General features: G+C 32.5%; 1 protein-coding gene across 1 annotated transcript; it reads right to left on the bottom strand.

The window, feature by feature from the left end:
- Positions 1–4,222: 4,222 nt before the first annotated feature.
- Positions 4,223–7,630, bottom strand: LOC143922619 (uncharacterized). The gene is made up of 3 exons (XM_077445948.1): positions 7,219–7,630; positions 7,047–7,141; positions 4,223–5,411 (listed from the first exon to the last, which is right to left on the bottom strand). The coding sequence occupies exons 1-3, from the start codon at positions 7,457–7,459 to the stop codon at positions 4,902–4,904; spliced, it is 846 nt and encodes a 281-aa protein (XP_077302074.1). The 5' UTR covers positions 7,460–7,630; the 3' UTR covers positions 4,223–4,901.
- Between the last annotated feature and the right edge of the window lie 7,189 nt (positions 7,631–14,819).

Raw genomic sequence — 14,819 nt, 5'->3', positions numbered from 1 at the left:
AATTGATTTAATTGTTGTTTTGTAGTAGTTATTTTATTTATCTTGGGTCACAAAACTAAAGTATTACCTTAATTAGAAATGGCTGAGTAACGTTAGTATATAGACATTTTTTAAGAAGAGGAAATACGTCCCTTTTCCTACTACAAATTGTGAGATAAAAACACTGTACACTTGTATATGTTGTGTTTTTAATTCCTTTCATTTTGTGTTGGATTTTTTAAAGTAAAACTTCTTTACAAATAGCATGATGAATTGCTTCGATGATGACGCTAAGTGTTGTAACGCTGAAACTAGCGATTGTAAAAATACCGGTACTGCTGAACAAAAATGATTTTATACCGGTTTGTAAATAGTATATTTTAGAAGGTTGAAGAAGAGAGCATCCAATTCAATACGAGGCCTAACACCCGACTAACTTATAGTAAATCGGACTAGAACTTTCAGCTAATTGGATCGTCGTCGTAGATACACTTGATCTGCCGTCAGCTGCAGATCGAGTTGTGGTGTGTCGTTTGTTTTCCAGAAGGCTTTAGTTTTAGAGTGAATTGTCATTGTATTTTACTCCAATTTTTAATTTAAAAATGTCATATATAATAGTTGATATGTATAATATGTACGGTGTTAATTAAACTTTTACATTATGTGTGTGTGTGTAACCAGTATAAGTAGGTATCTTTGGAGCTGTAACAGAACTGAAATATGCTAAACATTTGACGACTTGTTGTTTTAGCTATTCGGTTGCTTTCATTGTATTTACATTCAAATGTGTTAAAGTTCAATGTTAGAATCCCATTCGGGAAGTAAAATACATCTCTTTGTGTATATGTATAATCGTTGTTGTTCCGAAGATCCCTATGTCTAGTGACGAGACTTCCAAATCAAAAACACCACAAGTGGAAAAACTGTATGATATTCCGTATCATATTTTGTAGATAATTTTTCCATTGAAATTCGATATATGTATGTTCATACGTGTTGTCCTTAATGTGTATATGTACTATTATAGGTCAAAGTTTCGCTTGCTCCGGCTGTAGTGCTCGCGTGTTTGTTTATAAACTGCAACGTTGTGTGATTGCTCGTGTGCAAGATGTGAAACGAGTCGGCCGAATCGAAAACCCGAAGCCGTCGACTCGTTTCCATAAATTTGGTCCGTGAAAAACATTGCAACCGATAGGTAGATAGGATATGGTCGGTGGCGTATCGTGAGCTTTGACCGGCCATGACCGTTTTTAAACGGCAGTGTATCAATTGCAATAAGAGCCGAGTCGGAATTTGGGCTCGGCTGGTTTCAACTTTGTAACCGTGTGTTTGTAAATATATGTATGTACATATTTTAATGTGTCTCCGTTGCTTCGGATCAGTTCGAATAAATATATACGAGGACCGTCTCGGAAGTTTAAGTTGGAGTAAATTTAGACCCAGTGTGAAACGAAACGCTTTGCGGCCTATTGAGTCGCAATGGCGACGCCTGCGTTCAGAGCTTAAAGCCACTTCTATTATTATATCATTTATCTGGTGTTGACGCTTTGGAATGCAACCTAGTGTGTCAGTTAGATCTGAGGATTTACTGATCTGAATCTAATCCGGCTCAAAAATGCAAATGTTTCGGTGGAAGGCAGTGGACTACCTCGACATCTCGGTCCAGATCTGACTTCCATCTCTGAAACTAAGGGAATTTTTATGCATGCAGATCATTCTCGATTGTATGTTGAACTCTGCAGCTCGTTCGAGGAACTAGCTGCGGAATTTAATCTTACAAAAGCTTCAGAATATAGTATACTAGTTGTTTTACCCGGCTTCGCCCAGTATTTGTAATATAAACAGCTCAAACATTGCGAATCTAATAATTGTAAATATTCATTTGTTTTTTTATTAAATTTATTTGAATCGAAAAAAATACAAAGTCTACAAACATACAAAGTCTCTTTCGAAATTTTATATATATGATACAGTTGGAGTGTATCTTCCAGTTGTAATATAATTGGACTAGTAGAAATATATTTAAACTCACCTGGTATGTTAATATACTGTTATAGTTGAAGTGTATTTTGCTAGTTGGAATATACTCCGCCTAACTCACGTAAGTTGATTCATATGGCGAATTACGTTTAAACTGATCAAAATCTATTACAACTGAAAATACAGTTCAATTATAAGTTGGTACCAGGTTAGATGGAGATTTTTATCTTAAACACATTCTTAGAGCTATCGTAATACTGTACTCATTCGTAATATTATATTTAGCAAATGCTAACGCATTATTGAATTATAAAGCATTCGTAAAAACGTCAGATTCAACTGTTATATTACAACTGGCGCACATTGTTTAAAGTGTATTTGCGCTTGTAGAGATATAATTTACTAGTTGAATTGTATTCGAATATTAATGACCTAAAATGCGAGTTGGAATATATTACAACTGAAAATACACTTCGGCTGTAACATCTCCGAAGCATGTATGAGTCTCGAACTCCAACTTGAACTCTTCGAACCGAGCAACGGAGATTATGAGAGTTATGTTGTATTTTAATATGAATGAATGACATTATATATACTAACGTATTTAAGCGTGTTTTATATTTGTTTATAAAATTACATATGGGTGTAATTTGGAATTTTATTTTGAGTAGTAAATTTTTATTTAAATTCTGCTTTTTTTTCTATAAAAGTTTACGCACAATACTCACTTCATTTGTTTAAATAATATTGATCGTTCATAATTTTCCTTATGCTTGTTTTGTATCATCATAAATAAATATATAATATATGTAATACCAATTATTAATATATCCTAGGGAAATACGTTAGGAAATTATACATCCGTATGAATACATATAATATATATACAAAGTATGCTTACGAATGTAAATATTGTATTTATTTATATATATATACATATAATATGTAATTCTATATAACTAAATAGGTCACTTCATATACATAATCTAATTTAATATTGTTTCCTTGTATTTACTCTTTTGTTAAATTTGTGTGAATAAAAAAATATTGTTATACTTATTTAAGCAAATTTATCTGAAATATTTTTATTTCCTCATGTTTCATATTCCTATTGAATGTTCCATGTGTCGGTATCTTAGGGTTTTGGGTGAATTTCTTAATATTTTCATATATGTACATATATATTGTATTTTATATAATATTTTGACCATTTAATGACCTGTGAAAAATTACTGTAATAGAATACGCTCTCAAAATAAACAATGCACGCAATAGATATATGTAATTTCAGCTCGTTTGAATATCATTGGATGATTAGTTAATGACTCACCTCGCTATATACAGAATAATATACATAAATGCATACGTAAAAATGTAATCACAAAACTTAATATATTGATACTGCACACATTATAGTAAAAAAATTGATGTAATATACCAAAGATTTCGTATAAATGTTTTCGCTGTGTGACAAATTTGTTTTATTTGATCTTTGACAAATTACAGAGATGTTTATAATGTATCTGTGTATGTATGTATGAAACTGGTATGTTTCAATGATGACATGATTCATGCATTGTTATTTATTCACTTGGAAATAAATAAACGCTAATGAAAACAACAGAATTCTTTTCATTTAAATTTTAGGTTCGGTGATTATTGGTCACAAAGCGCTCGCCCAAAAGGCAATAAAATCTCTATAACGGAACATCTGGCAGCCGAAAGTCCATCATACTAACGAGAACTCGAGTGCCAAATATTCCGTATTTGCGATTTTCATGGCAAAAATTGTCTTTTGGGCGATCATGATGTGACTAATAATCCAATAACCAATTTTTATTATAATTTTTGTCCATCTTCATATATTTCAATGATATGTATTATATAATATAAGAAATGTCATTTAATATTATTTTTATATTAGATTCAAATTGTATATGTACTCATTTTACAAATTATGTTAACACTATGGTGGCCGCTGACTCATATTTGTATCATGTTGGGTGCATAACGCTTACTGGCCGCTGATTCATATATGATTCACTGGATTTGCTGGTATATTTTCGTATATGACGAAAACGTGATACAAAAATATATCAGCGGCCTGAAACAGTTCGCGCAGTCGTGAATCATATATGTATCAGCGGTCAGTAAGCGTTGTGCACCCAACATGATACAAACATGAGTCGGCGGCCATCACAGTGTTAAAGTATCGAAATTAATCTACATATGTATGTTTAAAAGAAAAAAAGATGCTTAAATTGAACATTCTATTAGCTAAAGTAAAACATGTAAATATAACATATTATATAATAAATTTGAAAAAAAAATAACTAAAACTTAAATAAATGCTAAAAATACGGGTCTCTAATATTAGCTCTTGGGAATATTGTATTAAATATATTAAACATAAAAGAAAAATCTTAAAATCAGGGCTGTGGAGTGAGAGTCGGAGCCGTAAAAAAACAACAGACTCGGACCCCTTTTTATTATTATTTTATTTAATTAATAGTATTACGGTATGCTTCAATTAGAGTCTCAAATTTTATTGAAATAAATTCATTAATAAATTGAAATTTAATCATTTCTTTATACAAATTACGAATTACATTTACATTTACAAGAAAAGTCTATCTTACTAAAATCGTTCAAGTTGGAGTCGGAGTCAAATCATAAGATAAAGTTGAAGTCGGAGTCGATAAATTTTAAAGCAACTCCACAGCCAGGTTAAAAACACAAAACTTTTGTAACAAATCACGAATAAAAACGCAAGAACCAAAAGAACAAAATTAAATCGTGCAAAATTAAGTTCCTCAGTAAAGAAAGTATAAAATTTTCATTATGGTTCTTTATTATATCCAAAATTCTTATGACAATGTTTGTGGTTTGTGAATGAATTTCGTTTGGACTGGCGTATCTCCATATATATATTATACATATATTTATAAATCAGTGAAAGTATCGTCACGCGTTTCATCGAATTTTTGAAGGTTTTTTTTATCATTTTTGTTTTTGAACGTGTGAACGTTTTGTGCGTGGACATTCTGTCGCGCGAACGTACTGTCGTGTGAGCGTTTTGTTCGTGGACGTTCTGTCGTGTCAACATTTTGTCTGATCTGCGTGTTTGTGACTGATGTGCTTTGTTGGTTTCCAGTCAAATTTCCACAATGGTTCGCACTATCGTATGATCCCTGATCAGCACGCATAATTATTTGGAATATTTCGTTTTGAACAGAATTTTTTGTTGTCCTGCTGTAATTTTTCATTTTTTCGATTATAAAATCAAAATAAGACCGCAGCTCTAAATCTTGTTCATTTTTGGAACTATTCGATGCTGTTTTTAATACACAAAAAGCATCCTTTATCAATTGCAGTTTCGGATCTGGTTTTAATTTCTTCCTCTGTGGTCCAGCCGTTGTTAGGTTGTTCTTGCTTTCTTGGCTGCCATTGTTCTGAAAATAATAAAAATTGTTTTAGGTTCAGAAAAATAAAGAAGTGTGACCATTTTCCCTTGTGGGTGATTTTCGTGGGAGCGATCATCATGTGAGACATGATCAACAAACCTATCTTTCGATAGTGAAAATGACGAGATTTTACAAGTAATTTCTGAAAATTGGAGAAACTGACTAGCTTTAACAACATTCTACACCTAACAATGATGCTGCGCCGCACAGAGTGGTATTTGACCTCAAAAGCTGGCCAAAAATCAAACTTTATGTTGGGGTCCCAAAGTAGGAATCCTTTCATTTGTGTGATACGCTTGTATTTGTACGCGGAATTTTGTTGTTAAACCTTTCCTTGTGATTATTTTTATGTTAAAAGTGTTTTTGGTGGAAAAACTTATTGTAGACGTTAAAGAACAAGATATGTAAACTAGATTAAACTAAGTTTCATTCCTTTTAAAATTTTATTTCCCATGTTTCGACCTGTCAACAAACCCTACTATTTTCACTTAGGTTTTATTTACCTGTTGTACAAATTTATGTTTTTAAACGTATTGTGCTTATTTAAGCCGAATAAAATTTATGTGATATGAAACTTTAGGATCTCTATTTTCATTCTAGTAAAACAAAGTTTGTCCGAATTTGCCCATTAAAACAAAAATCAATAATAATTGTGTATTTTGGAACTCAATTTTTTTTACTAATTTTCATTGTTTATTTATATTTCAGTTTCTGAGGATTCTGCCATGTCTATGACCCGAAAGCATCTACATCATATAATTAGAGGAAGCACCGAAAGGCTTTTTATTCAAAAATTAAAAAAAAATTAGAGGAAAAATCAAGTAATTGTTACAAAGTGCCCTCCTGCGAAACTTGAAATTTTAAAGAAAATCGTGTAGAATTAGCCAATTAGTTTGGCTGATGGATACTTGAAAATTACCCAATAGTAAATTCATCATCATCTACATCCATTCACCATCCACTGCCTCTCCAAGACGCTTTCACTCATCTCTGTTTTGCACCACATTCATCCATCTCACCCCACACATTTTCCGAATTTCGTCTACCCATTTTCCCTGCGGTCTTCCTTTTACCCTTTTGAATCCTCTCGGGTACTATTCAAGCACTTCTTTTGTCCATTCTTCTAGCCACGTGGCCCGCCCATTGCCATTTCAATCTCTTTACTCTATCTACATACATACTATGTCCAATACCCTTGTCATACTTCTCACCCACGTTTTTCGCTTCCAGTCTTTCGTCGTTATGCCGAGTACACAGCGTTCCATACTTCTTTGAGTGCATTGAACTTTGTGTAGCATCTTGGCGTTCAGTGTCCAAGTTTCACACGCATACGTCATCACTGCCAAAACGCATTGATCGAAGATCTTTTTCTTCAGGCAGAGGGGAATTTTTGATTAAAAAAAATCACATTCATTCGTCCAAATGCACTCCATCCTAATTTCATACGTCTCTTTATCTCTTCATCTTTACTACCGGAAATATCAATTATTTGACCTAAATATAAATAATTTTTTACTACTTCTACTGGTTTTTCATCTAATGAGATGCTATCAGACATGCAATAACTATTGAACATTAGTTTGGTCTTATCTACGTTAATTTATTGAATAAAAAAATAAATACCTGTGTATCTGCTCCTATATGAATTGTGTTTCGACTGTTCAAAAAATTAAGTGCATCGTATGCGTACCACTTGCTTACATACAATTTGTTTTTCTCTATAAAAATAATATAATATAAAATATATATATATTATAATAATAGCGAATGTAATATACTAGTTTTTAATACAAACCTTTTCCCGTTCCAACTGATTTTTTTCTTTTCATTCTCTCTCTTCTAAACGAGGCCAAAATATTGATCATTTTTTGCTTACACTCCACACTACTTTCGCTCAGCATTACACCGATTTGTGCCCAAGCATCTTCCTTGGAATTTTTTTTGTAGTAGTTTTTATCCTTCGGATCCCACAGTACTTGATTGTCTTTATAGGCATCGATTAAAAACAAGCACTTATCTTCATCCCAATCCGCCATCTTTAAGTATAAATTGGATGTTCGCGGCGGTCAACTCGTGTCGTCATGTCATCCAATGTCCAAGAGCACACTGCGAGCCTAATTTTGGCCCCTGGTATAAATCGACGCACTGACAGTTCGCTACGAGCGCGCCTCACTGTTACCGTGTCAGTTACGGTTACGGCTATACCTAGCTACTGGGTTAAAGAGACATCTATTTATATTTTTAAAAAACTTTTTATAAATATAAACAGATATTATTTATTTAATTAAAAGAAAAAGCAATAGATGTCTCTATAAATACTAAGTTTAATTTTAATTTTAATTCACATTTATTAGAGACTAGTGATGCTACTCTGCTTCACTCGGTAAATGGAAATGAAATAAAAACCATGAAAAAAATCTTCAAATATTCTTCTTATTTGAATCGAAAAAAAAACCTATTTGACCATCCAGCCAATCAGAATTGAGTGCTGACGTCTTTTCTGTTGAAAGCCCGCCACGCTGAAAATTTCGCCAACATTTCTAGCAAGAATTATTTAGAAATTCAATAGAAAGCAGGAATAAAAATTGTAGCTAAACCAAACAAACCCCTAGATCACTACCGCTGAAGATTTCGAGTTTTGTAAAGGTGTGTTTAGACTCTCTAATATATCTTGCAACAATATAAAATAAACAAAATAAATCTATTAATGAATGTATTTTTCCAAAACTAGTTCCATCTTCTTCGTTGTTGTTAAAATGCTTACAATTTAAACGCGAAGCCACAATCTAAAATAGTCAGAAGTTAGGGATTTCCATCGAGAAACTCTGCTATGGTTATAAATTCAGAAACTCCAGCGTAAACCAGTCTTTATAAACATTGACACGGATTACACGAGCAATGTTCAATGCAATTTTTTTTCAATGCTACCTGGAAAGGTTTAGTGGGTAGTATTCTTGTTTATTTTTTATTACATACTCAAAAAACAACGTCTATCAGCGTATTTCAGGCTCATGGACTTGTTGGCATAACGCCAATCGGTCAGCATCATTCAAAGGGTTAACGTATAATTATCGTATAATTATTATAATTATAATAATTATTATTAACGTATAATTATTATAATTATATAGATCACTGACCTATATAACTACCGCCGAGGATTTCGAGTTTTGTAAAGGTGTGTTAAGACTCTCTAATATATCTTGCAACAATATAAAATAAACAAAATAAGTCTATTAATGAATGTATTTTTTCAAAACTAGTTCCATCTTCGTCATTGTTGTTAGATGCCAAGCCACAATCTAAAATACTCAGCAGTTAGGGATTTCCATCGAGAAATTCTACTATGGTTATACATTCAGAAATTACGGTGTAAACCAGTCTTTATAAACATTGACACGTATTACACGACCCATGTTCAATGCATTTTTTTTCATTGCTACCTGGAAAGGATTAGCGGGTAGTATTCTTGTTTATTTTTTACGTATTTCGGACTGATGGACTTGTAGGTAAAACACCGATCGGCGTTGGTCAGCATTCAAACGGTTTAACAAGATCATACGAATTGATTGAAGATCAACTAATTTGTTGTTCTTTTGATTTAACTAATTTGTTCTTGTTCTTTGTACGAAATGGTGGCAAAATTCGTGATCTTGAAGTTAGCTAAGTAATTTGGGGTTTTTTTTTATTATAAATTTACTACTAAAATTCTAAAATTTTTACACTTATGAGCGACATTTATTGTCCGTCGTTGCATTGGCGCAAATTGAGAATTTGATTTTGGCGCTATTTCAATAGTGATTTGAGCCATCTACCGACAAACGGAAAATATAATATGTAGTATTCGAACCACTACTCCAGTGGCTGGAATGGAGAATATGTATTTTAGACCCGAACCGTTATTTTTTTTTAAATATTAGCAATGTAAACACAGCCACACCGCCTATACATCTCTATATACGGCTTTTCGCTATAACTTATTGTGATCATCATCATCATCATTTACAGCCATTCGCCATTCACTGCTAGATGAAGGCCTCTCCAACTCGCTTCCACTCTATTTTCGGCAACTCTCATCCATCTCACCCCACACATTTTCCTAATTTCGTCTACCCATCTTCCATGTGGTCTTCCTTTTACCCCTTTGCATTCTCTCGGGTACCATTCAAGCACTTATTTTGTCCACCTTTCGTCCATTCTTCTAGCTACGTGACCCGCCCATTGCCATTTTAATCTCTTAACTCTATCCTCTATATCCACTACCCTTGTTATACTTCTCACCCACGTGTTCCGCTTTCTGTCATTCCTCGTTATGCCAATCATATACATACATAATTAAAATGTCAAAGGAGAATATTTCGGAATGCGGAATAGAGGGCGGATTCTAATGTAGCTAAAATGCAGAAAAAGGACATATTTTTATTCAAACTTAATTGACTTTCTTTAGGATTACCAACTTTTCATCGGGCCCTGATTTTAGGAACAAAAGTGCGACAACAGTTTAGAAAAAATTTTGTAGTTTGTTTTATTCGAGAAGTAAATTTTTACAGGCATGGGTGTAGGTATCTATTTTTAAGTTTTGTAGTTTCAATTTTGATTGCATCCAAATCCCGTAAAAATCACTCAACGTCATTTGTTCGCTTTGCAATTTCATCATTGTGGATTCTTTTAATGGCCGTAATGTCTCAACGATGACAATAATTTCGATACATTTTTGTTCTGGAAAATTGTACTCTATATTTTTTTCAGCTATTTTTGAACAAAATTCTTTCCATAACAATAAAGAGTTTAACATATCGAATGTTTTATGCCGTCTAGTAATACAGGTATTTTAGTATCATTTTCGTTAAATTTCACAAGGGATTCTTAACTTTTTAACTAACTCGTGAGCTTCACATATAATTGTATTTAAATCGGAATCGTTAATACATAGAATCTTTGATTGCTAATTGTAAAGTATGTGCCACACATATTATTCCGATGAGATGAGGGAAAGAACAGTTCTTAATGAAAGGTAGTATATTTGTTTCATAATTAATATTCTGGTTTTCTTCGTCAATTTCGGTTTCTACAAGTTGACAAATTATACCGAACCGAAAAAAAATATCGGTTCGGTTTCGGTTTTCGTTCCGGCAAAATTAACGGTTTTTCCGATTTTCGGTTCGGTTCCGGTTCAGGTCTTTGTACATATTTATGTAAAATTTCTAATATTAATTTTTATTTAAAATTATCATAATATAATTATTGGCGATGATTTTAATAAAAAGCGTTAACAAGCTAAGAAGAGGTATGTAAAAAATCAACTAATTTTGACACTAATTACGAATGGATGTAAAACTTGTGTATTTTAAGCCAAAATACTTTCATCTTTGGATGCTCGAAGATACAAAAAGTACCTGACATAGAGGAGCGAGTAGAGAGATTGAAATGCTAATGAGCGGGTATTGTCAATGGACGATATACATAAGTGCTTAAATGTTACCCAAGAGTTTAAAGGGACGCAAGGACGAACATAAGTGGACAGTGCCAGCCTTATACCCAGTGGCGCCCCTTGAAAAAAATTTCGCCTTTGGCGCTCTAATCTAAAATTTTGTATGGCTTTTGGCACTCTAATTTTAAAATTTAAAGCGCCTTTGACGCATCGAGCAGCGTCCTAACTTATTTGGCGCCCTCGGGTGCCGCCAACCCAGCCCCCCCTAAATCCAGCACTGTAAGTGGAATAAGTCATCAATGAATGATACATATATGCATGGGATTTTATAAATGTTAGAAGATGGATGGATGATGGAGAACGGTTACAAATGATGATGGTAGATTTGCTCTATAACGACTAAAAGTATAATTAAATATTATATATTAACTAATAATAATTAATAATTAATATTAATTAATTATATAAAATAATATATATAAAATAATTATATAAAATAATATAATTACATTAATAATAAAATAATAATGGAATAATTAAAAATATTTACAAGAGGGAGTAGTCTTGGTCTACGAAAGATATATGTATAAATGTGATTATTTGTTTGCTATATATGTAAATATCATTACTTAAAATGGTAAGATCGTATACCAGTGGTGTAGTGTTAAATTAAATAGAATAGGGGCACCGATAATTTATATGAATTCCAATTCCCCAAAAAAAACGGTAGTACGCTTGATCTATGCTACGACACCCAGGCCAAAATTTCTTGTATTGATATAGTTTTGAAAGTAATCGATAACAGTGATTCCCATATTTGAAGAAACTTAGGAGAAACGACAAAAAATCCCTGCTCAGTGAGACGTGATTTTTCTCCACATAAGGCAAAGAACGCGCCCGTGCCATTCGATTAGGTGTGTTTGAATTAAATTTAAAAAATAAGCCCTTTAGTTTTGAATTATGATGTACATATGTACCAAATTTATTGGTTCTGATTCAAAAACTGTACACACTAAGCGTAACGATATCCTATAACGATCATATAACAGATGATATATTTTATCTTTGATATAAACACTATCCAAAATAGACGATTATTTTTGCAAGGTTTATAAATTATTTATTTATTGAAAAATCAACAGGCCTCAAATAAACATAAAAAATAACATCTGAGCCCAATTATAGATTTTTACAAAATACATAATATATCTAGTAGCTACATATAAACAAACAAATGAAAAATAAAATAATAAAAACTAAAATATGACTAATATTATACACACGTTACTCAATTCTATGAACGATTAGCACTTTTTTTCTTACAGACAAATTCCGAAATGGATTAATAACGTAAGATAGCCTTATCGGCTCATAGTTGAAATCCGTATTTAAATAACTTCAATATCATCATCATCTACGGCCATTCGCCACCCACTGCTGAAAATGCCTCTACACCACGCTTCTATTCTTATCTTATCTACGTTAATTTTGAATCGTACTTTCCTATTTTCCCTGTCCAGCCGTGTTAGTCTTTTGAGTCAGTTCGATCGCGAGCTATTAAAGATGTCTCAAGAAGCGATCGTTGATTTTTATATTCCAGATGTGTCCCATTCTAAGTTTCTGAAAACTCTTTCAAGTACCGCATTGAATAACTTGGGCGAGATGTATCTTCTTGCCTTACTCTTTTTCCTATGTTAAGCTAAATCTATCTGTAATTCTTGGTAATGGAGTTTATTTAGCTGTATTCATAGATGCGTAGAAAGATAAGTTGTCCGCCACTGTACAATACATGTGAGTTAATTAAAAAAAAATACAAGTTGAAACTGTAAAATTGAACGTCATTGACCTCAACAACGTTTGAAAATACTAATTGTCCTAATATTATTTTAAATTATCGTTATTTTTGCAAAAAAAGTCCCGTTAGCGATGTTAGTCGTCACTTACATAATTGCTTGTATTGAATTTATTATCAAATGATATGAAACATCAAATCCGATTAGATGTACATATATGTTTGTATATAAAAAAAATTATACTATATACATTAGGGTTTCTGACCCGGGTCGACCCGGGACAGACATTCCCGGGAATTCACGGAATTTTTGTTGTCCCGTGTCCCAGGAATTTTTATCTCGAATCCCGGGAATTGAATTTAAAAAAATCTTGAAAACATACAACATTTTTACGACTGCACGAAGGGACATAATAAAATCAAATACACAAAGAATTGTAAAATATTCTCAAAAATCAAAATCGAAGAAAGAAGAAGCCTAAAACTGATTTTTTTAACACAAATTTTAAATAATTCTGAATCAGAAATTCTGATTTTATACCGAACAAAACATTCTTATAATTTTGTAATAAAAGCGAATGTATATCCTACGGTGAAACTATTATGAAGCGAGTATTGTCCTTTTTGTATTGACGATTCCACAATGGAAGAAACTCTTTTAGATTCGGTTGAAGATGAAACAATTGTGTGTTTGACGATGAATGAAGAATTAAATAAGGAGTTATCAAAGACGAATATACAAAATAACGTAAATAAAAATTAGCCTCGACTTTAAAAAATAAATTCAAATATAAAAAACCGATAATTTAAAAAATTGTTTTCGTCCCTTTTAACAATAAAACCAACTTCGACCGAAACTAAAAGAGTTTTTTCCATTGCTAGAAATTTTTGTACCAAATCTAGAATTAGACTTTCGGATTCTCATTTAAAAATATTAGTATTCTTAAGAAGCTACTTTAAATAAGTTTACTATCATAATTACATTTTTTCGTGTTAATAGATATATTACGTATTGTTTTGTAAATAAATAAATATTTTTTTATTAATAAGTGTCCCGGGATCCCGGGAATCCCGGGAACGATCCCGGGCTCCGTCCCGTGTCCCGGGAATTGAAAAAGTCCGGGAAATCAGAAACCCTTATATACATATTATCCCTATCTTGCTATTATAAATAAAAAGTATAGTATACCTGTCGTAGACTTACAAATTTGATACCGTCATTTTTCTACTACTTTATGTGAGATTTTTAAATTCTATACAAAAAATGAGTACGATTTTAGTTATTATGTGCATTTAGAGACTGTAAATGTCCTACCACGGGTCATTTAAATGGTCCATTATGATTCCCATATGGCTACTGTCAATTCCCTAATTGTTAAAATAAAAAAAAACACATTCAAATTATATGAAAAGAGAAAAATATACATACATACATTTTTGTGCATTTCAATCCAGCACACGTAGTTTCAAATGTCCGGGACAAAAATGAATTTTCATGAGAAAATTTCATTTTTGCGCAAAAAATCAAATTTCCGGGTTCTAATTGAATTCCGCAGCTTCAATGAATTTATACTTTCGAATCATAAGTCATTTAATTTTTCAAAACCATCCTCTGAGTGTCAACAGATCGACACATTAGATATATATATATGTACTATTATTTTAATTACCCAGCGTTGCTCGGGGGTGGGGTAATGGTATGTCCTCGACCCATTCGTACCCCTTTCAAAAAGCATCTAAGGTCTAGTTTATAATATCAAATTTGGCCCTTCTATAAACATACATATACTGAAAACAGTGTTATTACATAGCAGACGGACCGGTCTCCGTCACGAGCCCGAATATGAAACGCCCGAAAACGCAAATATCGGAAGGCAAAGATCGAAAATCGAAAGATCTTAAGTCGAAAGATAAAAAAAGGGTGCATGGTAAACGGTACATGCTCACGTACATACTCACTAAATTTGCGCGAGCAGGATACAACAGGAACAAGAGGAACAGGCTTTTATTCCCGTATTAATGTGCGCGCGCAGAATACGGGAGGAAAAGCCTGTTCCTCTTGTTCCTGTTGTATCCTGCTCGCGCAAATTAAGTGAGTATGTACCGTTTACCATGCACTCTTTTTTTATCTTTCGACTTAAGGGGGACCACTAATGTGACATTTAAAAAAAAA

The sequence above is a fragment of the Arctopsyche grandis genome, chromosome 2 (genome assembly GCF_051622035.1).
Source record: "Arctopsyche grandis isolate Sample6627 chromosome 2, ASM5162203v2, whole genome shotgun sequence".
Taxonomy (NCBI): Eukaryota; Metazoa; Arthropoda; class Insecta; order Trichoptera; family Hydropsychidae; genus Arctopsyche; species Arctopsyche grandis.
The sequence above is the reverse complement of the archived record's forward strand: the minus strand, read 5'-3'. Positions and strand labels throughout refer to the sequence as shown.